The sequence below is a fragment of the Hyla sarda genome, chromosome 3 (genome assembly GCF_029499605.1).
Source record: "Hyla sarda isolate aHylSar1 chromosome 3, aHylSar1.hap1, whole genome shotgun sequence".
Classification (NCBI taxonomy): Eukaryota; Metazoa; Chordata; class Amphibia; order Anura; family Hylidae; genus Hyla; species Hyla sarda.
In genome coordinates, this window is record NC_079191.1 from 444034469 (window position 1) to 444060042 (window position 25574).

At 45.3% G+C, this 25574-nt stretch overlaps 1 protein-coding gene across 10 annotated transcripts in view; it reads right to left on the bottom strand.

Annotated features, from left to right (window-relative positions):
* Positions 1-25574, bottom strand: part of DNAH8 (dynein axonemal heavy chain 8) — a 582992-nt gene that overhangs the window by 77554 nt on the left and 479864 nt on the right. For all 10 annotated transcript variants that reach the window (XM_056568656.1, XM_056568659.1, XM_056568657.1 and 7 more), the window contains 5 exons: positions 24199-24304; positions 22776-23028; positions 22507-22697; positions 21895-22016; positions 2548-2666 (listed from right to left, as the gene is read on the bottom strand). In XM_056568656.1, the coding sequence (XP_056424631.1) occupies positions 2548-2666; positions 21895-22016; positions 22507-22697; positions 22776-23028; positions 24199-24304 (791 nt within the window). The remainder of the gene's footprint in view (positions 1-2547; positions 2667-21894; positions 22017-22506; positions 22698-22775; positions 23029-24198; positions 24305-25574) is intronic.

Here is a 25574-nt window from a genome sequence, read left to right on the forward strand (position 1 = left end):
TGAAGAAACCACTTTTGGTTGAAAAGAAGGCACTGGCTGGAGCACAGCCTTATCCTGATGAAGAACCAGGATGGGGGTTGACAAGACAGAGCCGCCAATTCCGAGACCCTTCGGATGGAGGTCACGGCAACCAGGAAGGCCACCTTCCAAGAAAGGAAATGAAGGGAGATGTCCCAAATAGGCTCGAACGGAGCGGACTGCAAGGCACTCAGGACCAAGTTCAGGTCCCAAGGGGGAGTAGGAGACCTGTAAGGAGGAACCTCATGAGCCACCCCTTAAAGGAAAGTGCGAACCGAAGAGTCGGAGGCCTTGTCCGCAGGATCCTTAAAGGAAGCGGCATCCGCCAGCGGCAAAGTGGTGGATTTTGATAAACGGGAGACCAGGGGGTCCACCAACGGTCCATTTAGAGACAAGCTCCTGAGAAAACGGACACAGAGTCTTCAACCGTTTCGTGCCCTGGAAGTGCTTCTCTGGAAGCTTCCAGGCGTTCTCCAGGAGATCATCAAACTCCTTATGAGGATGGAAGACCTTGGGGGAGTGATGAGTCCGTGTAAAGGAAACTCCAGGAGCAGGGTCCTGAGTTCCAGGGTCCTGTAGATGGAAGGTGTCCCTGACAGCTGACACCAAGCTGTCCACCAAGTCCAACATGGATGACAGCTCTTCAGAATTCGATTGCGGAGCCGAGTCTGAGTCCACCAGTTCCCCGGGAGACCGGGAACGGGTAGTGGAAGCTCCTGATCTAGGCGACACGGATTTGATCCGATGGGCCGGGGATCGGGAACGGCCCCTAGGAGAGCGACCACGTGAACGAGGGCGCTGCCTAGACGGAGGGGACCTGGAGCGGGAGCGGCGGGAAGACCTGCGCTCAGGAGAGGAGTCAGAATAAATGACCCTGGGACGCCTGTGGGACCGTCGACGGTCCGAAGAAGCCGAACTTGTCTCCCAAAGGAGGACGCAAGGAGGACGCAAGGAGCTACCTCCCTGCAAACCTGCGCCAGATCAGAAATCGTTTGGGAGAGAGAAGACACCCAAACCGGGGCAGGTTCAGGGGCCATGCGCTCCGGGGGGCTATCCTGGGTGGAGGGATCAGGGCGGGAGGATAACCAGGCAGAACAGGTGGGTTCAGCTGAACCCCCCGGCATTTTAACTTTACACCCCGTGCAAGCATAGTAAGTGACCGAAGCGGTCGCCTGTCTGTGAGAAGGTTCAGAGCTGGGGGCGGACATTGCAAAATACAGAGAAGTCAGCTACCCAGAGACAGAAAGAAAAGAGGAACAATCTCACCCAGGTTCCTGTGTCCTGAAGTTCCTGTAGTCTTGCCAGGAGCGCAGGGACAGCTTGCAGCACCAGGGAGTACGTTCAGGCTGGAGATATGGGACTCACAGGAGCAGAGTGCAGCAGCAGCTTGTGATGAAGCTGAGCTGGACTCCGGAGCAGGGCGTCACGTGATCCCCGAGTAAGGATGGAGGAGACCGGCTACCCCTGCAACGGTCCCCTGTGCGCGCGCTAGCACAGGAGAGGCTGAAACATGCCCCCTGTGCGCGCGCTGTGTGGGGATTGGCAGCGCATCGAAGCGCGAACTATGGGGGCGGAGCTACGCGTGGCCGGACTAGGCTGAAGCCACGGACTAAATTTTGCAGGCCGGCCCGGCCGGACGCCCGCGAACGCCGCCGAGCGCACACAGGTAGGGAAGGTCGTCAGCGGTCCCCAGCGCAGTGGGGGCAGCTGCCGGAGAACTAAAGAGCCCGCTGCCACAGCGGGATGAAGGTAAATGGGCCAGCTGCCGCAACAGCACCGGGACCCAGAACGGTGCCCCCTCCACACAGACCCTAGCTAACGTAAATTTAAATGGGCCAGCTGCCCAACAGCAGCAGGACCCAAAAGATGCCCCCTCCTCCATAGGTTAACTGTACTGATGCCCCACAATGCCGCCCAATTAACCCCTTAGAGGCCCCAACAGAGAGGGGTGAAGTGAGATGGGGTGGGGGGAGGGGCTGATACTCACCCAGATGATATACTTACCTCTCCTGAAGTCTTTCCTCCCCAGAAGTCTTCAACCAGACTGGGCCAACTGTATCATGCCAGGCTTCAATAAGCGGGGCGAGCAGAGGCAATAGGTGACCCGGACCCAAGGTGCTGGTCGGCGGCGAGGAAGGGTTAACAGACCATACTCTATGGACCGTGCCCTTCAGTTGCATGCGGGGGAATCAGGCAGCGCCATGCTCCTGTCACCCCAACCTAGAAAAATAAAAAAGGGAGAGAAAATCTAAACTCTAATAAAACTAGAAAATAATAAAAGTATACCAGGTCTGGAGTAACTAAGCTAACACTAAGCTAAAAACTGAGTGTCTCTGAGTCAGTGGGTGGGTATATCCTGCTGGGATGAGCCGACTTCTTTTTTGTTATGCCTAGTGTCAGCCTCCTAGTGTCAGCAAAATATACCCACGGTTCCTGTGTCCCCCAATGGAGCTGAACGGAAAAAGGACACAGCCTTGAGGAGCCGCACTGCCTGTATGGTCACCATGAATAACTGGCACTATTCCATACCTGATAAGTAAAAGTCTATGGAAACTATCCAGGGAATTATTGTATCCATCAGGAATGATTTCCTCTTCAGGGAAGTCACGCTCCATCCAATTCTTCCAAGCTTTTTCATTCTGGGTGACCTATAAATGACACCATGTGCTTATAAGGGCTCACAATGCAATCCTAATGGAGGATTCTTGTAGATGTAGAAATAAAGATTTGCAGTTATAAAGTTCTGCTTCTTATCATGGTCACATTTGAAGATCTGCACTACAGGATAAATATGTATGAAGAGTATATCAAAACATTGTAATGGATAGTTACACTTTCAGCTACTATGGTCGACCGTTTAATAGAGTGTTTCCCAACCAATGTGCCTCCAGCTGTTGCAAAACTCCAACTCCCAGCATGCCCAGATAGCCAAAGGTTGTTTAGGTAAGCTGGGAAACACTGATCTAATGTCTATGGGGCCTCTTGACTTCCCCCCAGCAGTAGTTGTAAAGGGGGGAGAGAAGGATCCAGTATGTAGGCCTTCACTACCCCTGATACTTTTTGTCAGGGAGATAAGCTGCCACCTAAGGACTCTGACAGTGGCTCTCCCCATTCAGAACGAATGCACGCTTGGACGATCCTTGCACTTCCAGGTGGGGCTTATTGGGAACAGGTGGGGGCGTGTGTATATAACTCCTCCCTCTCCTACAGGGGCGGAGCTCGTGTCATTTGTGGAATCTCTGCTTCCTGTGGCAGTCTGGTGTTTGAATCTCCCGCAAAAATCTTCAGAGCTGCTGCTCACGGTGCCGAGGCATCGCTGATCATGAGTCTGGCTCGTGGGGTGCAGGCGCGGCATTCCTGGCAGCTACGCTGGCTGTCTTATCTGGGAATGCTGTGTCTCACTCTGATGATAAGGTAATATAGGGCAGGTATGGTGCTGGCTGGCTCTGCCCACAGCAGTAGTGGAGTCCAGGAGCGGCAGGCTGGTGAGTTAAATCGGTGCTGGGGGTGGCACGGTCTCAGCATCTCACGCAGCCCGCTAGCTGCCTCATTGCGGCATGTTGACCACCCGCCACCCGCACAGCTACAATTGTCTATGTCCTTCGGACAGGTTGCAGCAGCTGCCCAGTTCTCTGCATGGCCGCTCGTTAGGCGGTCCTGTCAGCTTGTCTGCTATCATTAATCTAGAGTATAGTGCAATGCTCTGCAGAGGGTTCTTTCAATATAACGTTTTGCTGTATACAGTGTGGTGCAATGCTCTGCAAAGAGTCGTTTCAATATAAATTTTGCTGTGTGCTGAAGTGCTCTGCGGGGTATACGGTCCCCTTGCAGTATACGGTAAAGTGTAATGCTCTGCAAGCGTCTCATTAATATATAACAGTATGGTGCAGTACTCTGCAGATGGTCTCGTCACAATGTAGTATACATGTTATATAGTTATGGTGCAATGCTCTGCGGTTGGTCTCGTTACAATATAGTATACATGATGTACAGCTATGGTGCTATGCTCTGCAGATGGTCTTGTTACAATATATACTAAATACAGTATAGTGCAATACTCTAAAGATGGTCTCATTACAAACAAACTGTATACACTTAGTGCAATGCTCTGCAGATGGGATGGTTTCAATATAACATACTATATAGGGTATAGTGCAATGCTCTGCAGAGAGTCGTTACAGTTAGCATGTGTAGTGTGGTGCAGGGCTCTGTGAAGGGTCTCGTTGCAACACAGGGTGGCTTGTGCTGTGTTGGGTGTGATGCAATACTCTGCAGAGGATCTTGTTGCAGGGTAGCATACGCTGTGTGGTGATGCAGTGCTCTGCAGAGTGTCTTGTTTCAATATAACATATTGTATACAGTAGGGTGCAATGCTCTGTAGAGATTGCATAGGCTACATCTAATTAAATCATAGTATACACAGTGTAATACTCGTTATTTGCACGATTATGGTATCCATACGATTCATACGCTTGGTTTATAATGGGCATACACGCATTATAGGTACAAGGGGCACACGGGTAGAGCATCTTCACGGTTTGATAACTCCATGAGTTTGTTATCGTCCGTACTCTCATGGTTAATTCATACGCTTATGGCACACTGCTCGTACGTGCATAGTATGTATACAGTTTCATGTGCTAATATCATTATATGGTACATATACTCACTGATTATATATTCACAGCATTTATACTGTACACTTGTTTATGCTGTTCACCTCATGGTTATTCTCTCACTCGCTGGTGTCTTACACGGTCCACAAACTTGGCATTTATGCTGTTCATATATTCTTGGCATGTTCATGGTCTTATGTTCTTTCTATCATGTTACGTTCATGGCAGTCAAAACACCTCGTACTTATCACTGGTTCATATTAGGGATCGACCAATATCGTTTTTTTTAGGGCCGATACCGATAATTGGTGGAGGTTAGGGCCGATAGCCGATAACTTATACCGATATTCCGGTATAAGTTATCGGCTATTTATCCCCCCTCGACACCGCTGCAGGTCATTGATTTAAAGCGGGCACTTTAAATCAATGCACTGCAGTGGCTTTTGCGGTGCCATAGGCCGCCGCCACCACCCGCTTCTCTCCCCTACCTGTCAGGGTGGTCCGGGCCATCCATCCTTCCTTCCTGTAGTGTCCGGCGGCATTCCGGGTGGAGGGTGCACCGATCCAGGCTGTCCTTCTTCTCCGGGGGTCATCTTCTCCACTCCGGGAAGGCTCCAGCCTAGTAGCGCAGCATAGATGCCGCTGCACAGTGACGCCCGTGCGCAGCGACGCACCTGACGTCACGGCATAGCGGCGTCTATGCAGCGTACTAGGCCGGAGCCTGCCCGGAGTGGAGAAGAGGACCCCCGGAGACGGACAGACTGTACCGGTGCACCCTCCACACGGAATGGCGCCGGACACTACAGGAAGGAAGGATGGATGGCCCGGACCACCCCCATTACGGGTAAGTTTATTTTATTTATTTTTTTATTGACTCAGAGGGTGGGGGAGGGGCCTGACCGGTATAGCGGTATGGGCAAAAATCCATACCGGTATACCGCCCAGCACTACGGTGGGGGGTGCGATGTGGTGGGTCGGGGGGGCGGTCGCGGTGCAGTGCGGCGGGTCGGGGGGGGGGGGGGGGCATTATCGGCTTATCAGCAAGGTAATTGCCGATACCGATAATACCCAAAATCGTGATTATCGGCCGATAATATCGGCCATACCGATAATCGGTCGATCCCTAGTTCATATGCTCAAAGTGTCATTCGGTTCATATGTTAATGGTATTTCATACTGGTTACGGCAGTATACTGCCTATGGCAATTATACGGTCCATACACTCATGGCAGTTATAGTGGTCACATGCTCACGGTTCTTAAGTTGTTCACACGTTCACCGCATTCATACACGCAGGGTTCATATGGTTCATATGCTCATGGCAGTTATATTGGTCACATGGTCATGGTTTTGTGGTTCACACATTCACCGCATTCATACACGCAGGGTTCATACGGATCATACGCTCATGGCAGTTATATTGGTCACACGGTCATGGTTTTGTTGTTCACATGTTCACAGCATTCATACACGCAGGTTCATACGGTTCTCACACATAGTGTCATGCTGATTCGTGCCCTGCTTATCTCGGATACATAGAAGGTGTGTAGTGTAATGGTCACTCTGTGTATAGGGCGCTAGCTGGGTAGGTAGAGTTATGGCACAACTTAGACCGCTATGCTAGGGTAAGATCTTGTATAGGTATGTAGGCAATCTTTTCTGTCACTAGTGCATGTATGGAGCTTGAGCACAAGTGTAAAGCCCGCAGGGCTGTATTTGTGCGAGGGGCATAAGTAATTAATCGCTCCTTGCACTTCCAAGTGGGGCTTATTGGGAACAGGTGGGGGCGTGTGTATATAACTTCCCCCTCTGCTACAGGGGCGAAGCACGTGTCATTTGTGGAACCCTCCCAACCCACCCTTATTTTATTCCTTCACTATAGGGCATGCCCTCTACAGGCGTGCCCTCATTGCGCGGTTATGGCACAACTCAGACCGCTATGCTAGGGTAAGATCTTGTATAGGTATGTAGACAATCTTTCCTGTCACTAGTACATGTATGGAGCCTGAGCACAAATGGAATCTTGAATTCATCTTCACAAAGCTCCATCCTCCTTCACATCGATATATTGTAATGATCCATCCCTATGAAATCTTTATTGTAAAGGCTGAGGGCTGAGTGTGAGGTTCTGGGTGATCTTTCTTGCTCCTTCTCCAGAAGATGCTAAACTAGATGCCACAACCATCAATTCAACGAACATTTATTATTTCATCTAAATATCATGTTGGGTCATTTTACAAACTTTTGGCAATAAAGTTTTACTATTTTTAGCTAAACAAGTCTGTGCTGACAAATTCCTTTTTATAGAGGTCAGTGCTATGTCTTTATGATACTGCTCTCCGAATCCCATAATTCCCTTTACCTTGCCTTAGTTCAGGGACTGTTCACTTTTTTTCCCCAGCTATATTTACTACAGTTGAGATAAAAATAAACAATAAATAAACTAGCCTTGGAGAATGTGATTCAGAATCTTGCAGCACTGTTGTATACAGTTCCCATGAAGACCGATGTGTCTCCATGATTACAGACAACAAACCCTTTATAGTCTGATCCTGCAGTCATATGTTTTCTTCTAGTGTCTCCAGAGTATATAGCAGAGGAGACGGATGACAGCACATGATTAGGGTTGCCACCTGGCCGGTATTTTACCGTCACCGCTGATATTTTGGCCACCCTTCCAGTATTGTTCTACTAAAAATACCAGCAATGCAATGGCTGGTTGTAATGCACGGCGCTCCGGCCGGACATACCGGCCATGAGCGCACCTATCCCTGCATGTCGCCCCCCGGCGGGGCTGGGATACGCATCGCGGGATGAGCCCACATGCGAGTCCCAGCCCGTCACTCACCTCCGTCCCCGGTCTCTGTCCCTCAGCTCTGGCGAGCATGTCCCCGCCTCCTTGCGTGCCTGCGCGCCGAAGCTTTGAAATTTAAAGGGCCAGTGTGCCCATAATTAGTTTCACACCTGCACCACTGTTATAAGTTTTGGCACCTCCCTATTACCCTTGCCGGATCTATGTTTGCCTTGCGCCTTAGAGAAAGCAGTCTGTGTTTCCTTGCCGTGTACCAGACCTTAGTATTCCGTAGTATAGCCTCTTGTCTGGAAAGGCCCTGGCCTGGGCTACTCCACTCTGGGATCGTAGCGATCCAATTACCTCTAATCTCACGGCCTTCCTGGCTGAATTCCGCAGTGTTTTTGAAGAACCCGTATGTGCCTCCTCTGCCGAGATGGCTCTTCTTAACCTAAGACAAGGGACTTCCTCCATGGGAGACTATGTAGTCCAGTTTCGCATCCTTGCTTCAGAATTGGCATGGAACGCCAAAGCCTTGTGTGCTATATTTAAAAAAGGACTCTAGTAGAATAAAGAACGCTCTTGCTGCACGAGATTCTCCGACTAACCTGTGCGAGCTGATTCATTTGGCTGCACGTATTCATGTGTGTTTCTCCGAAAGACAGGAGGAGCTTCGTAATGAAAGTGGACCTACCGAAAAGGCTATGCCAGAGGATCATACTCTCCTCACCCAGGAGGAAAGATTCCGACATCGCAGCAAAAATTTGTGTCTATACTGTGTGTGCCCGGAGCACTTTCTCAAAGACTGTCCTTCGCGTCCTCAGTGTCCGGGAAAACGTCCGCATACGTAGGCGAGACCTCCTTTGGTGTGTGCACCGTCTCTTCTCATTTGAATATGTCCGTTCAAGTTCACGTTTCTGCTCAGACTTCTTTCTTCTCTTCAGCATTTTTGGACTCTGGTTCTGCTGGCAACTTCATTGATGCCTCTCTCTAGCATGAATATCGCCTTCCAGTGAGTCGCCTTGCCAAGCCACTGTTCATCTCTTCCGTCACTGGACAAAATCTGGACTGTAGAGTGCTATATCGCATAGAGTCTCTTCTTTTGCAGGTGGGAGTATTGCTTAAGGAAAAGATTGAATTCTTTGTGCTTCCACATTGTACTTCCCAGATACTTCTCGGTCTTCCTTGGCTCCAGCGCCATTCTCCGCAGTTTGACTGGAAATCTGGAGAGATCACCCGCTGGGGACAATGCTGCCAAAATCGTTGTCTAGAGTCGCTCCAGCCTAAAATTGTTTCTACCATTACTCCTATGCCTGGTCTGCCTGCCCCTTTATCAAGATTTTTCTGATGTATTTTGCAAAAGACAGGCAGAGACTTTGCCTCCACATCGTCCTTACGACTGCCCAATTGATTTACTGCCTGGGACTATGTCACCACGTGGTAGAATCTATCCTTTGTTAGTCCCGGAGATTCAAGCCATGCAAAAATACATCCAAGAGAACCTCCAAAAAGGATTTATCTGGAAATCCACTTGCCCGGAGCCGGGATCTTCTTTGTTAGCAAGAAGGATGGTTCTCTCCGTGCATGTAATGACTACAGAGGCCTACAGTCAAGAATCGTTATCCTCTCCCTTTGATCTCAGAACATTTTGATCATCTTTTGGGTGCCAAAGTCTTCTCCAAACTGGATTTACGTGGTGCCTACAATCGAATTCGAGTGGGTGACCAATGTAAAACGGCTTTCAACACCCGAGATGGACATTTTGAGTATTTCGTGATGCCTTTTGGCCTTTGTAATGCTCCAGCTGTTTTCCAGGAATTCATCAATGATATCTTCCACGATCTTCTCTATACCTGTGTTGTCGTTTATCTTGATGACATCCTGATTTATTCTCCCAACATGGAGGAGCATCCTACTCATGTTCGTCTGGTCCTACGACGCCTCCGGAGGAATCAGCTCTATGCCAAACTGGAGAAATGCCTTTTTGAGAAATCCAGTCTTCCTTTTCTTGGATATATTGTCTCTCATCAAGGACTGCAAACGGATCCAGTAAAACTGTCTGCAGTTTTGGAATGACCCCGCCCTACAGGTCTTCGGGCTAGTCAACGTTTCCTGGGATTTGCAAACTATTATCGTCAGTTTATCCCACATTTCTCTTCTGTGGTCGCTCCCATTGTAGCTCTCACCAAAAAGAGTGCTAACCCTAATTTGTGGCCTCCTGATGCCGAAGAGGCTTTCTCCAGCTTAAAGTCTACCTTTGCTTCAGCCCCCGTGCTATCAGGACCAGATCCGGGAAAACCTTTTTGCCTTGGAAGTTGACGCTTCCTCCCTTGGAGAAGGCGCCATTCTTACCCAGAAAAGTGCCAAGGGTAAGACTGTGACCTGTGGATTCTTTTCTAAGACCTTCTCGCCTGCGGAGAGATAAACTATTCCATCGGAGATCGTGAACTGCTTGCTATAAAACTCGCCTTAGAGGAGTGGCGAAATTTGTTGAAAGGATCTCCTCATCCGATCAGTATTTATTATGACCACAAGAATCTCCTGTACTTTAAGTCTGCCCAACGTTTGAACCCTTGTCAGGCAAGGTGGCCTTTGTTCTTCTCCCGATTAAAATTTTTCATTCATTTCCGTCCAGCTAACAAGAATATCAAAGCTGATGCCCTCTCCAGATCTTCTGACATTGTGGGTTTGGACCCTACTCCAAGACATATTATCCCTCCTGATTGTCTGATTACTGTAGCTCCTGCCGATCTTCTACAGCAACCTCCTGGTAAAACTTTTGTACCAGTCAGATTGAGACGCAAAGTCCTAAACTGGCCTAGGCTGGCCATCCTGGAGTGCGCAAGACTCTTCTTCTAATCTGCCGGCACTATTGGTGGCCAAGTCTGGAACACGATGTCTCCGAATTTGTGCGTTGTTGTGCCACTTGTGCCCGAGACAAAACCTCTCGACAGAGACCTGCAGGCTCTTGCAGCCGTTGCCCATTCCTGAGATTCCATGGACTCACATTGCTATGGATTTTATTACCGATCTTCCACCATCACATAATAACACAGTCATCTGGGTTGTGGTAGATCGGTTTTCGAAAATGGCTCATTTCATTCCTCTCCCCGGTCTCCCATCAGCTCCACAACTGGCAAAGCACTTCTTTCTTCATGTCTTCCGTCTTCATAGTCTTCCAGAAAACATTGTCTCGGATCGCGGAGTTCAGTTTGTGTCCAAATTCTGGAAAGCCCTCTGTTGCTGTCTTGGCATCAGTTTGGATTTCTCCTCTGCCTACCACCCCCAGTCCAATGGCCAGGTGGAAAGGGTAAATCAAATTTTGGAGACTTATTTACGCCATTTTGTTTTGGCTCGTCAGAACGACTGGGTTGATCTTCTTCCTTGGGCCGAATTTTCCCACAATCAGAAAGACTCTGAGTCCACGAAGACATCTCTGTTTTTTATTGTTTTTGGTCATCATTCCCGGTCTCCTCTTCCAGTTCGAGTCTCTTCCAGTCTCCCAGCTGTTAATGAACTTGTCCGAGATTTCTCCTCCATTTGGCGACAGACTCGGCAATCATAATCTCTGGCCTCCTCCCGCATGAAAACCAAGGCAGACAAGAAAAGAAGATTTCCCCCATGCTTCTCTCTTGGTGATAAAGTGTAGTTATCTTCTAAGTACATTTGGTTCAAAATCCCAAGTTACAAATTAGGTCCTCGTTTCCTGGGTCCCTTCGAGGTCTTACAAAAAATCAATCCAGTTTCATATAAACTCCATTTGCCACCTTCTCTATGCATTCCTAACTCCTTTCATGTATCTCTCCTCAAGCCTCTGGTTATCAACCGTTATTCTCAAAGAAAAAATTCTGCTCCCACACCTGTCTCTGGTACCTCAGATATTTTTAAAGTTAAAGAGATTCTGGCCTCTAAAATGGTACGTGGCAGAAATTTTTTTTTGATCGATTTGGAGGGGTTTTGGTCCAGAGGAGAGGTCCTGGGAGCCCGAGGAGAATATCTTGAACCATAATCTCCTCAAGAAATTTTTGTCCCACAAGAAGAGGGGTAGACCAAAGGGGGGGGGGTACTGTAATGGACACCTTTCCCTGCATATCGGCCACCAGCAGGGCTGCGATTCGCATCGCGGGACGTGCCCACATGCGAGTCCCAGCCCATAACTCACCTCCGTCCCCAGTCTCTGTCCCTCAGCTCTGGCGTGTGTGCCCCTGCCTCCTAGCGTACGCGCGTGCCGGAGCTTTCAAATTTAAAGGGCCAGTGCGCCCGTAATTAGTTTCACACCTGCACCACTTATAAGTTTTAGCACCTTCCTATTACCCTTGCCGGATCTTTGTTTGCCTTGTGCCTTAGAGAAAGCAGTCTTAGTGTTTCCTTGCCGTGTACCAGACCTTAGTATTCCGTGACCTGACCGTGTTCCTAGCCGCCAGCCTATTGACCTACTGCTTCCCTACTGACTACACTCCTGTGCCCTCTGCCCTGACCTCTAGCCAGCCTGACTACGTTCTGCCTATTCCTTCTGTGCCACGCTTCTCCTCAGCCGCCTGTGTGGTCGAGTCTTGCCATGTGTAACGACCTGGGTGCCGCCTGCCGCAGCAAGTCCTATCCGCTTTGCGGCGGCCTCTGGTGAAAACCAGCGGCACCTTAGACTCCGCTCGCTGGCACGGCCTGCATCATCTACCTCACAGGACCAGCAGATCCACTACATCATCTGCTCTAGATTACCGTGGTGTTACGGATCTACTACTCCCTGGGTACCTGTCACCTGCGGTGAGTATTACCGGTATTTATCCAACCAATCCTCTAACTCCTGGAATGTTGCACCATAACCTATACCAGTGTTTCCCAACAGAGCACCTTCAACTTTTGCAAAACTACAACTCCCAGCATGCCCGGACAGCCAACAGCATGCTGGGAGTTGTAGTTTTGCAACAGCTGGAGGCAACCCAGGTTGGGAAACAATGACCTATACTATATACTACTATACAGTTCAACATTGTGGGAGTTGTAGTTTTCGTTTTTGGGGGAGCCGCTGAGCCACAGGCTATATCAGGTCATGCTGGGAGTTGTAGTTTTGCAACAGCTGTTGGCACCCCAGGTTGGGTTTGGAAACACTGACCTATACTATATACTACTATATAGTCCAACATTGTTGGAGCAGTAGTTTTTGTTTGGGGCAGCTGCTGAGCCACAGGGAGTTGTAGTTAGTAACTAACTGCATCTCCTAAATTGAACAAAAAAAGTGATCAAAAAGTCCCATCAAAACAAAAATGGTACTGTTAAAAACTACAGATCGGGGTGCAAAAAATAAGCCCTCATAGAGCCCTGTATAAATTCTGTGAGGGGTGTAGTTTCCAAAATGGGGTCACATGTGGGGGGTTCTGGCACCACGGGGGGGCTTTGTAAACGCACATGGTCCCCGGCTTCTATTCCAAACAAAAAATCTCTCCAAAAGCTCAATGGCGCTCCTCCTCTTCTGAGCATTGTAGTGCACCCGCAGTGCACTTTACATCCACACATGGGGTATTTCCATACTCAGAAGAAATGGGGTTACAAATTTTGGGAGGCTTTTTTAACTATTACCCCTTGTAAAAATGAAAAATTTGGGGTAACACCAACAGTGAAAAAAATCAAATTTTTCATTTTCACGTCGAACTTTAGCGGAAATTTGTCAAAGACCTGTGGGGTGTTAAGGCTCACTGTACTCCTTGTTACGTTCCTTGCGTTGTGTAGTTTCCAAAATAGTATGCCATGTGGTGTTTTTTTTCCCCCCGCTGTTCTGGCACCATAGGGGCTTTCTAAATGCGACATGCCCCCAAAAACCCTTTCAGCAAAATTTGCTTTCCAAAAGCCAAATGTGACTCCATCTCTTCTGAGCATTGTAGTTCGCCTGCAGAGCACTTGACGTCCACACATAGGGTATTTACATACTCAGAAGAGATGGGGTTACAAATTTTGGGGGGCATTTTCTCCTATTATTCCTTGTAAAAATAAAAAAATTTGGGAAAAACCAGCATTTTAGTGAAAAAAAAACCCAATTCCTTTACACATCCAACTTTAACGAAAAAATTATCAAACACCTGTGGGGTGTTAAGGCTCACTGTACCCCTTGTTACATTCCTTGAGGGGTGTAGTTTCCAAAATAGTATGCCATGTTGTTGTTTTTTTTGCCGTTCTGGCACCATGGGGGCTTCCTAAATGTGACATGCCCAATAAAAACCATTTCAGAAAAACTCACTCTCCAAAATCCCATTGTCGCTCCTTCCCTTCTGAGCCCTCTAGTGCACCCACAGACCACTTTACGTTCACATATGAGGTATTTCCTTACTCAAGAGAAATTGGGTTACACATTTTGGGGGGCATTACCCTTTTACCCCTTGTAAAAATAAAAAAACTGAACATGTTAGTGTAAAAAATTGAAATTTAGAATTTTCTCCTTCACAGCTATTCCTGTGAAACACCTAAAGGGTTAACAAACATTCTGAATGTCATTTTGAATACTTTAAGGGGTACCGTTTTTATAATGTGGTAATTTATGGGGTATTTGTATATGAAGGCCCTTCAAATCCACTTCAAAACTGAACTGGTCCATGAAAAATTACCATTTTGACAATTTTGTGAAAAATTGGAAAATTGCAGCTGAACTTTGAAGCCCTCTGATGTCTTCCAAAAGTAAAAGACGTCAACTTTATGATGCAAACATAAAGTAGACCTATTGTATATGCGAATGAATATATAATTTATTTGGTATGTCTATTTTCCTTACAAGTAGAGAGCTTCAAAGTTAGGAAAATGCTACATTTTAAAATTTTTCATGAAATTTTAGAATTTTTCACCAAGAAATGATGCAAGTATTGATGAAAATTTTCCACTAAGTTAAAGTAGAATATGTCACGAAAAAACAATCTCGGAATCAAATTCATAAGTAAAAGCATCCCAGAGTAATTAATGCATAAAGTGACAGTGGTCGGATGTGTAAAACATGCTCTGGTCCTTAAGGTGAAAATGGGCTGGGTCCTTAAGGGGTTAATGCACACATAGCAGATTTGTGGAAGAAATATCTGACTGCTCCATTCACTTAAATGCAAACTGTGAAAATCCTGGCGCTCATGGCCAAAACAATCACATCCGGAAGTATAAAACAGATTTCAGTCCCAGAGATTGCTGGAACAAATCTGCTGCGAGTGACGATCCAGGAGTGAAGTAAATCATGTTAGAAGTGATTTAATGTCATTTGTAGACTTTACTGCAGTCGTAATTCATGTGTTAAGTAGACACAGGTTATATAAGTGTTTCCCAATCAGTGTGTCTGTAGCTGTTGCAAAACTACAACTCCAAGCACGCCCGGACCGCCGAAGGCTGGAGGTCCTCTGGTTGGCGAACACTGGATTATACTCAAGTATCCAAGCATCCCTTTACTGCATCATTGCAGGACGCATGTCTTCCAGTATAATCCAGTGTAAGGGTATGTTCACACTAAGTAATTAGCGCAGAATTCCGCGTGCAGAATTGGACATCAGAATATCGTGGTGTAAGCTGCAAACAGTGTGAATGGATCTTCCGCGGACCTGTTCACACTGGGGAATTTCAGCGGCGGACAATTCGCTGATGAAATTGATCTGTGCAGAGAAAGAACATCTTCATTCTTTGCGCGGAAGTCCGCGAGCACTGCATAGAGGTCAATGGTAACGGTGCAGTGGCGCACGAATTTCGGTGGAGGCCGCCAGACGGATTTCTTTCAAAATACGTAGTGTGATCATACCCTTACTCAGTTAGGGTTGTTGTACACTGTAGCAGTGAAGTCATGGATTGGCGCAGGATACTGACTCTCATTATGTTCAGTCCTCAATAATATCTGGGGGTGTTTCCATATACGCAGGCTGTTGTGTACTATACAAACAGTGTCCAGATCTGTGAATATGAGGTGCGTCCTTAGATCAGTGTGTAACTGTAGTCAGTGATGGCTTATCATTTATCAGTGTCCAGTGCCTGGAGTGGGTAGTGTAGATGAGCCATTAATGTTACATCAATGAGCGTCTGTCATCTGTTAGTAAACTAGATCAGACAACTAAGTCCTTTGTTGTGTTCATACATACCCAGAAAATAAGCAGATCAGAAAACTTCTGCTACCGGGACCCATGTAGGGCAGCCATTACCATATGGGGGAAGGCCACTAACCATGAACCTGTCCTGCAGAACTGAGTAGAACTTGGCAACTAATAAAATCTACTTGGCACCTACATCCTACACCAAAGTAAAAGGGGCCATTCTGTACAGGTGTCTTTGCATCCTCATAGAAGCGCATCCCGCACGGGAACTTCATCCGTCTATCAGCTTCATAGGGAATATAGTTCTACAGTAAACACCCAAAATATTAGTAAAAACTTAACATAGGGCGGATACTAATTGTCAACATGAGACATATCTTTTGTAAAGTTTAAAAAAAGGAGAGAGAGTTGAAGCGAGGAGCGAAACATCGGGTCTGGTGTGTGACTAGGACATCTAAACATCAGGTTGTATTAGGTTCTCTGCATATGGTGTACATGTTTTCTCATACAGTTTTATATAAGTTATGTAGGTGTTTTAACCACTCTATGTATTTTCTCCTTGGTAACTCAGGGGAAGTGTTGATATTTATATGTACATTTAATTTGCACTTTATCATACCCATGACGACTTTGTCTTTGCATGAGTAACCCTATGCACTTCATTATGTATTTTCCTGATGTTTTTACATGATCAGGCATTGACCTGTATTAATAACATTTACCCATGACCCTAGTCACCGCCTATTAGTTCTGGTCCACTGGATCACCAAGTCTGGATTATACTCCGTTTGTTTTTAATTGCTCTTAGGATATTGTTATCAATACTTGCGTAATTTGTATCAATAAAGATTGTTTGATCTATAGAAACGCAGTTGTTCTTCTGTTTTGGAAAGATTAAAAAAATAAATAAATACACTTCACAGTGTATCTTCATACTAACAGAAAAGAATCCTATATCCAGCCAATGTGTAAAAACCAGTGGTCTATCAAGTTACAATATTAATTGGTTCCAGGACAAACATTGTATGTTGAAACTATTGTATCTTGGGAACTATACTCTATGGATAACTGGTAATTGGTTCCAAAGTGTCCAAAATGCCATCCCAAAATTAAAAAAATAAAAATGAATTAAAGAAAAAAGACAAAACAATCAGTACAGATAAAGCAAATCCTTACATATAAAAGTAATAAATCGCTGTTAGAAACTACAAATCAGATTATACATTGAGGACAGGAGCGTTATCAGGAGGCTCACCTGGTGTCCAAAGGAGCAGATAATCCTGGCACTGGTAAAGAGCAGTATAGTACCACACTACACTGAAGGGAGGCGCTACTAGACAGCAAATCAGTGCATGCACCAGGGGACCAGTGAAATGCCCACTCTGATTGGTCAGATCTTCCATTCATTCACATTGGCTATGGATCCGCACTGTTTCTAGCACTGAATGTTGAGTGTGGCTTCCAGTTACAATGTCCAGGAAAGACCATTGTATGTTGAGGGTTAATAATGTAACCTGAGGCCATTAGGCCCTATTCTCATTTATGTGTTATGCTGGTGGAATACCTGTAAAATTTATCTTAACATACAGTCATGGCTGTAAATGTTGGCACCCCTGAAATGTTTCTAGAAAATTAAGTATTTCTCACAGAAAAGGAGTGCAGTAACACAGGTTTTGCTATACACATGTTTATTCCCTTTGTGTGTATTGGAACTAAACCAAAAGGGAGGGAAAAAAAGCTAATGTGACATAATGTCACCAAACTCCAAAAATGGGCTGGACAACATTATTGGCCCCTTAACTTAATATTTGGTTGCTCACCCTTTGGAAAAAATAACTGAAATCAGTCACTTCCTATAACAATCAATAAGCTTCTTACACCTCTCAGCCGGAATGTTGGACCACTCTTCCTATAACCATCAATAAGCTTCTTACACCTCTCAGCCGGAATGTTGGACCACTCTTCCTTTACAAACTGCTCCCGGTCTCTTATTGGACGGCGCCTTTTCCCAACAGTAATTATAAGATTTCTCCACAGGTGATCAGTGGGAATTAGATCTGGACTCATTGCTGACACTTCAGAACTCTCCAGCGCTTTGTTGCCATCCATTTCTGGGGGCTTTTTGACGTATGTTTGGGGTATGTATAAAGGATTTTACACAGTTTTTTTTTTTACTGTGTTTTGTTGATATTTTCTTTTATATGTATTTTTTTGCGACAAACCAGTTGCGCCAAATGGTTTAGAACATTATCACTGATTTGACGGTGTAAGTCGTGATTTAAATCAAGACCTACCGTTCCCCCTTGGGACTTAAATCTCGTGTCAGGTGCCTTATCAGGACCACCATTCAAACCTCTGGATTCTATCTCCATCAAGTTGCACACACTCAAGGTGCGCTTCCTCATGGCAATAACAATGGGTAGGAGAATTGCAAGCGCTCTCTGTCTTTCCTTCTTATACTAAGATATTAGATGACAGAGTAATAATGAGAACTTTACCATCTTTTCTGCCAAAAGCGATCTCAGAGTTTCATAAATCTCAGGAGATTATTCTTCCCCCTTTTGTGATGAGCCGAGACATGAAGGGGAAGTCAAGTTCCATAACCTTGATGTCAGAAGATGCCTTATAAAGTATCTGGACTCTACTAAGGACTTTCGTTCTACAGAGAATCTTTTAGTTCCATTTTCAGGCCCTAATAGAGGCAAGACTGCTTCTAAACCATATATGAGTAGATGGATCAGGGCATCAGTTACATTAGCCTATACTACAAAGAATCAGGATCCACCTACCTTTTTTACAGCTCACTCTACCAGAGCAGTGACTTCTTCATGGGCAGAAAAGGCTGAAGCCTCTTTGGACCAAATCTGTAGGGCAGCTACATGGTCCTCAAAACATACTTTTTGAAAACACTATAGATTACAGTTAAATCCTGTTTATGATCTTTCCTTTGACGTAAAGTCCTTCAAGCGGTAGTCCCGCCCTGATTGGTTACAACTCTAAGTCTCCAGGGGTGCTGTCATGAGCTAATCAAAAACAGATTACCGGGTAAGTAATCTATCTTTTCCATAATTTTGAAAGGGTGCCAATAATTTTGTCCAGCCCAGTTTTGGAGTTTGGTGACATTATGTCCAATTTGCTTTTTTTCCTCACTTTTTTGGTTTAGTTCCAATACACACAAAGGGAATAAACATGTGTATAGCAAAACATGTGCTACTGCAATCCTTTCCTGTGAGAAATACCGTATTTTTCGCCGTATAAGACGCACTTTTTCTTCCCCAAAACGTCCGGAACCTACGGCTAATACAGGACATCACCGATCGCGGTGATATACCCTGTATTAACCCTTCAGACGCGGCGATCAAAGCTGACCGCCGCATCTGAAGCAAAAGTGACACTAGCCCGGCTGCTCAGTCAGGCTGTTTGGGACCGCCGCGGTGAAATTGCGGCGTCCCGAACAGCTTACAGGACACCGGGAGGGACCTTACCTGCCTCCTCGGTGTCTGCTCCGTGCCGGGATCCCCTGCATGGCCGGCGCTCTCCTTTGACGTCATCACGTCGTCATGCACGCCGTCCCGTCATCCAATAGGAGCGGCGTGTGAAGCGACGTGATGACGGCGACGTGATGACGGCGACGGAGAGCGTGGATCCAAGGGAAGAAGACGTCCGGAGCGTCGGGGACACCACGGGACTCGGCGACAGCGATGGAGCAACATCCAGCGGTGACGGTCCGGAGCGGCGGGGACACGTCAGTATTACCTCCTATCCAGTGGTCTTCAACCTGCGGACCTCCAGATGTTGCAAAACTACAACTCCAAGCATGCCCGGACAGCCAACGGCTGTCCGGACATGCTGGGAGTTGTAGTTTTGCAACATCTGGTGGTCCGCAGGTTGAAGATCACTGTTGGGTTCAGAATCTTTTTTGGGTGCGTCTTATATACCGGTGCGTCCTATAGGGCAAAAAATACGGTACTTAATTTTCTTGAAAAATCTCAGGGGTGCCAACATTTACGGCCATGACTGTATACCACAGCAGGCCCATTGACTTTAACTGACCGGTCATAATGTACTAGTGACTACATTCAGTCTGTTTCCCAAACATATACATTTTTGGCATCACTCAATTGTGCAGTAGATTACACTTTTGAGTCCTGCAACAAAAACCTTTACATTTAGAAAACAGGTGGAATGTAGCCACTAGTAGACTATGTTTAATCTGTTAAAGGTTCGAGGCCCTCCATGGGTATACTGGTGATGTTACCCAAAAATCAAGATGTGAATGGGGAATTACTGGGCGACTGATATTACAGAGAAAGAAATGTAAGTCCTTTGCCAATGGAAAACACTAAGCAAATTCCATACATGTACAGTAAATGTGGTTTGATTAAAAGGGATACTCTACCCCAAGACATCTTATCCCCTATCCAAAGGATGGGGGATAAGAAGTCTGATCGCAGGCATCCTGCCGCTGGGAACCCCCGTGATCTCGGCTGCGGCACCCCAGACATCCGGGGCGAACTTTGCTAAGTGTCGGATGACTGGCCATGTGGGGCAGAGGCTTGTGACCTCATGAGCCTCCAGCGATGCACCTGACGCTCCAAACAAATGCCGGGTGCAACACGGAGATCATGGGGGTTCCCAGTGGCGTTACCCCCGGGATAAGATGTCTAGGAGCAGAGTACCCCTTTAATGTATGTGAAAACTGATGCGGCCACCATGAGGCAGAAAGCTCCTGGGTCCCGTGGAGCTGTGTACATGCCATATTGCTACATGAACTGGGTGAAAACAAAAAGTGACCATTTTTGTCTGCATTTCTCATCCATTTCCTATTCAATGACCAGCGAGCTTTCATTCCTAAAGGAACATGGATATAAATCTAGACAACTGAAGATCCACTTCCAAGGCTCCTTTTACACTATATGTTGCTCCGTTTTAAAGACCCATTATAATGTCCCATTAAGAAAACCCTTAAAAACGGCCATTAAAAAATCCCATTCAAGTCTATGGGATTTTTTGATTATCCGTTATCACCTGTTATAGCCCCTTATGAATAACGGACGTTATTTGTGACAAGAGAAAAAAACGTTACCTCCCGTCACAAATAACGTCCTTTATTCATAAGGGGCTATAACAGGTGATAACGGGTAATCAAAAAATCCCATAGACTTGAATGTGATTTTGTAACGGCCGTTTAGCGCCCGTTCTTAAGGGTTTTCTTAACAGGACATTATAACGGGTCTTTAAAATTGAGCAACATATAGTGTGAAAGGAGCCTAAGGGGAACTGCACCCAGTACACAACACCGGAGTATTTCATAAACAACATTAACCCCTTAAGGACTGAGTCCGCTCCAGTGCTATAACACGGGGCCACAGCGTTATAGCGGGTCGGACCCGACACCTAGCAACACCCGGGACCCATGGCTAATAGCGCGCGCTATTAACCATTTGGACGCGGCATTCAAAGTTGAACGCCGTGTCTAAAGTGAAAGTAAAACGTTGCCGGTTAGCTCAGGGGGCTGTTTGCGGCATCCCGAACAGCTGTAAGACACGAAGAGGGTCCCTTACCTTGCCTCCTGGTGTCCGATCGTCGAATGACTGCTCAGTGCCTGAGATCTGGGCATGAGCAGCGTCAGAATCCTTGATCAATGGTGAATAAAGATCATTTAACCCCTTCCCTAATAAAAGTTTGAATCACCCCCCTTTTCCCATTTAAAAAAAAAAAAACTGGGTAAATAAACATATGTGGTATCTTCGTGTGCGAAAATGTCCGAACTATAAAAATATATCATTAATTAAACCGCAAGGTCAATGGCGTGTGCGCGAACAAATTCCAAAGTCCAAAATAACGTATTTTTGGTCACTTTTCATATCATGAAAAAATGAATAAAAACGATCAAAAATTCAGATCAATACAAAAATGGTACCGCTAAAAACTTCAGATCACGGCGCACAAAATTTGCCCTCATACCGCCCCATACACGGAAAAATAAAAAGTTATAGGGGTCAGAAGATGACAATTTTAAACGTATACATTTTCCTGCATGATGTTATGATTTTTTGCCAGAAGTACAACAAAATCAAACCTATATAAGTAGGGGATCATTTTAATCATTTGGACCTACAGAATAAAGATAAGGTGTCATTTTTACTGAAAAATTTACTGGGTAGAAACGAAAGCCCCCAAAAGTTACAAAATGGCTTTTTTTCTTCAATTTTGTTGAACAATGTTTTGTTTGTTTCCGTTTCGCCGTAGATTTTTGGGTACAATGACTGATGTCATTACAAAGTAGAATTGGTGGCGCAAAAAATAAGCCATCATATGGATTTTTAGGTGCAAAATTGAAAGAGTTATGATTTTTTAAAGGTAAGGAGGAAAAAACGAAAGAGCAAAAACTGAAAAACGCTGAGTCCTTAAGAGGTTAATATACCTGAGTCATGATCTCTGAAAACTGAGATAATTTGCTCAATTCTACAAGATTCAGCCAGGTCGTGTCAAGGATCCACTTGTAAGGCTTTGGAGGACATGCTTTTAGGTCGAGAGCAGCTCCACCTACAAAACAAATCACAACAAGATATCTTACAAGTGAGATAAGAGCACTATCGGATCTCTTACAATTGTCAAAGTTTTACCAACAGAAACATTATGCGGTCAGCGCGCCCCACTGGAAGAGTGAATGCCAGGCCAGTACGTCTTATGTTATTTTTATGCATTTCAAAGACGTGTTCACTCTTCTGTAAATAAGTCTCTAGGGCTTGGACAATCTCAGTCAATTAGAAAGGTCCCAAAAAATAAGATGATCATAGATTGTTCTAATAGGAGCCCCAATGATCAGCGCCACCACAGGAGAAATTAAGAATTACATGTGTTTATAGATGAATGGAGATGTCTAAGAATGTCTGGTCCCTTAGGAAGATAAGAGGGAAGGTGGGGCTGCTCATTACAATTACAATCAGAAAATAGTAACAGATTAGAAAAAGGAACATGTTTAGTATCTGCCTCTAATCAGGAACAAATCTGGAGAAACTAAAGTTTCCCTTACCCTGAAGAAGAGCCTGGAACTCCTTGTGTTTGATGTATCCTCGCTGGAGGTCGACTCTCAGTGTCAGAAGCAAAGCAAACAGGAATTTATGCCTCTCATACAAACCTCTGGTGTAATATCTAAAAACTTCATAGGTTAAATATTCAGTGATGTTTCTGATTCTTTTTTGAGAATGGGGACTTCTGTCTGATCTGTGAGATGAAACAGGAGCAGGATTATAGTGCTGGATTATGATAAGGCCCAAGAGAAGTGTGAGAACATCCTTGTACCTGGCTGTGGATCTATCAAACAGCTTGAAGAACTGGCGAAGTGACATGTTATACATAACATTGACCGCGTTCATCTCTGTCATCAGGGTATACAGGAGGCTTCCCCGTGCGGCTGCTAGACGGTATTCCTCCCGAGCCTCCATGATTTGCGCTTCTGTGTCGGTGGCGATGTGCAGCTTCTCCCTCACTTCATTGACTCTTTGCTTAGTAATTCTCAGAATTTCCATCAGAGATTTATCTTCAACTAAACATCCTGACAATGAGTAAACTACAATGTTAGCAGAACGTATATGCCCCCAGTTATCGCACAGCTTTCTTCATAAATGGTTTCTGGTCTTAAAAGGGTGTTCCATCTTCATAGGACGTCCCCCAGGTCCCCCAAGACTAGTTATAGGTAGCCATAAAGATGAAAACAGCTGAGCTGACTTTATGCAGTTTGTGTATCTCCCATTGGAATTATTACAAGTCCCATAAACAGCTCAACACCACAAGCTACAGATCTAGGAATTACATATAGAGAGTCGCTCGTGGTCTTAACTCGTTTACACAAACCCCATTAAATGTAATAAGTTACTCAAACTGGGTAAAACAGTTGATTGGGCTGTTTTTGGCTTCCTGACACAACTCGCTGCTGATCACCGTCCGGTCCAGCATGTCATTTATGGTCCCCTCAAACAGCACCATGTGTGACTGAAGCAGAACTCCAACAGTCTCCAATAAAGAGTATGACCGACATCTATCATATCTAGGATCATTGTATGTTGCTCTTACACAATGTAATCTGAGATATCTGCAGATCATTCCCCACTCGGCTTCTGGATCATCAAGGGATCTGTCATTAGGGTGAACCTTTCACTATGTTTTCTCCTGCCTCTGCTGTCTGCTCCCTTTATTTCTCTCGGGTACTGAACACTGACATAAACCTGTTTACTTGTTTTATCTAAATAAAGTTTAATCTATGTATACATTTCTGACATTTTTTTACTTTGTCATATGTTTCATGAGATCTCAGGTATCTGTCTGGAAAGACTTCATAACTTCCTGCAGGACATAAAGCAGCTGATTAGTACTGGAAGCCTTGAAATTTTTAAATAGAAGGTCCATTAATTCAACATGTCCATTCATCTCTGAGGGACGAGTCAGAAGGCACCAAACACATAGCAGGACATTATGGTTGACTTTTTTCTACTGTGTATGGTGTATGTGTATGGTTAGAGGAGACCCTAAGACCCCTATGAAGTTGTGCTCCTCTGTCTGCAGCCTCTATATGCCAATAATGATTGTTCTCATTTACTGACAGAAATATATAATTTTGTAGAAAGTTGGATGGTCTGGCGGACTAAAGTCGGACTAAAGTGTATAAACTGATGTAGTACTCTAAAGCAGTGTTGATCAGACCTATCTACAATATTTCAATAAATACCTGTAGTTGCACTAAGCCTATAGAGAAGACTGTCCTCCAGCTCCTGCATTTTACGTTTATTCACATTAACCTGTTTCATCAGTTTGATTCTCTCTGCCTCCAGCTCCTGGAAAACAATAAAAAACAGAGTAAGCAAATAGATGAATGTGAAAACTCTAATCTAGTGCTTATACCTTGTATACAAGAAAGTTATTACAATCTCTGTTGAGATACAATGCTCTTTTTAGTGGAGCTTAAAGGGGTACTCTCGTGGAAAACTCATTTTTTTCAACTGGTGCCAGAAAGTTAAACAGATTTGTAAATCACTTCTATTAAAAAATCTTAATCCTTCCAGTACTTTTCACGGGCTGTATACTAACGAGAAATCCAAAAAGAAATGCATTTCCTCTGATGTCATGACCACAGTGCTCTCTGCTGACCTCTGCTGACCACTTTAGGAACTGTCCAGAGAAGCATATGTTTGCTATGGGGATTTTCTTCTTCTCTGGACAGTTCCTAATATGGACAGCAGAGGTCAGCAGAGAGCACTGTAGTCAGGACATCACAGGAAATGCATTTCTTTTTTGGATTTCTCTTTAGTATACAGCCCCTAAAAAGTACTGGAAGGATTAAGATTTTTTAATAGAAGTGATTTACAAATCTGTTTCACTTTCTGGCATCAGTTGATTTAAAAAAAAAAGTTTTCCACGGGAGTACCCCTTTAAAATACAAGCCTAAAAAAATCCAACCAAACTGATCTACTACTAGTCATAATCTAGTACAATCCAGCACAATCCAAAACATGGCCAGGATTGTACCAGAAAAGACGACTGAGCATAACGTACCAAAATATTTCCCATCAAAGCAAAGCTACATGACATGTATAAAAGTACTGAATGAGCCTAATGCACCAATCACCAGTGCACAAGCTAGAATCTGGCCCTGGAGATCAGATGCTCTTTCTGCAGGGCAAGGGCCTCTTGGGTCTAACATAAAATCTGGCCCTGTACACATCAGAAGCTTATACCAGTCTGTGATCACTAATGGGTTCCAAAATGAGAGACCTGTGAAGCTCTATAGTGCACTTCAAACCTCTTGGCAGTGCTTGGAGCTTTGAGTCACCATAAAGCAGATAGAATGCAAATCTCTAACTAGAATGTGAGGCCTTTGTCTCGTAGCAGCCAAAAAAAGTGTTGTATACTGTACAGCACGTAACCAAGCGGACTGATCCATTGTGCAATTTGGAACATAGCTCCCACCAAGTCCTCTAAACAAGACATGAAGGCGGCATTAATTCCCTTACACTGAGCTGGTAGGCAGTGCTGAGTAATGTCACTACAGATCAGGCAGGGGCACTTATAGAGCTGCCGCTTAATGGGCCCATTTGGATACATTTT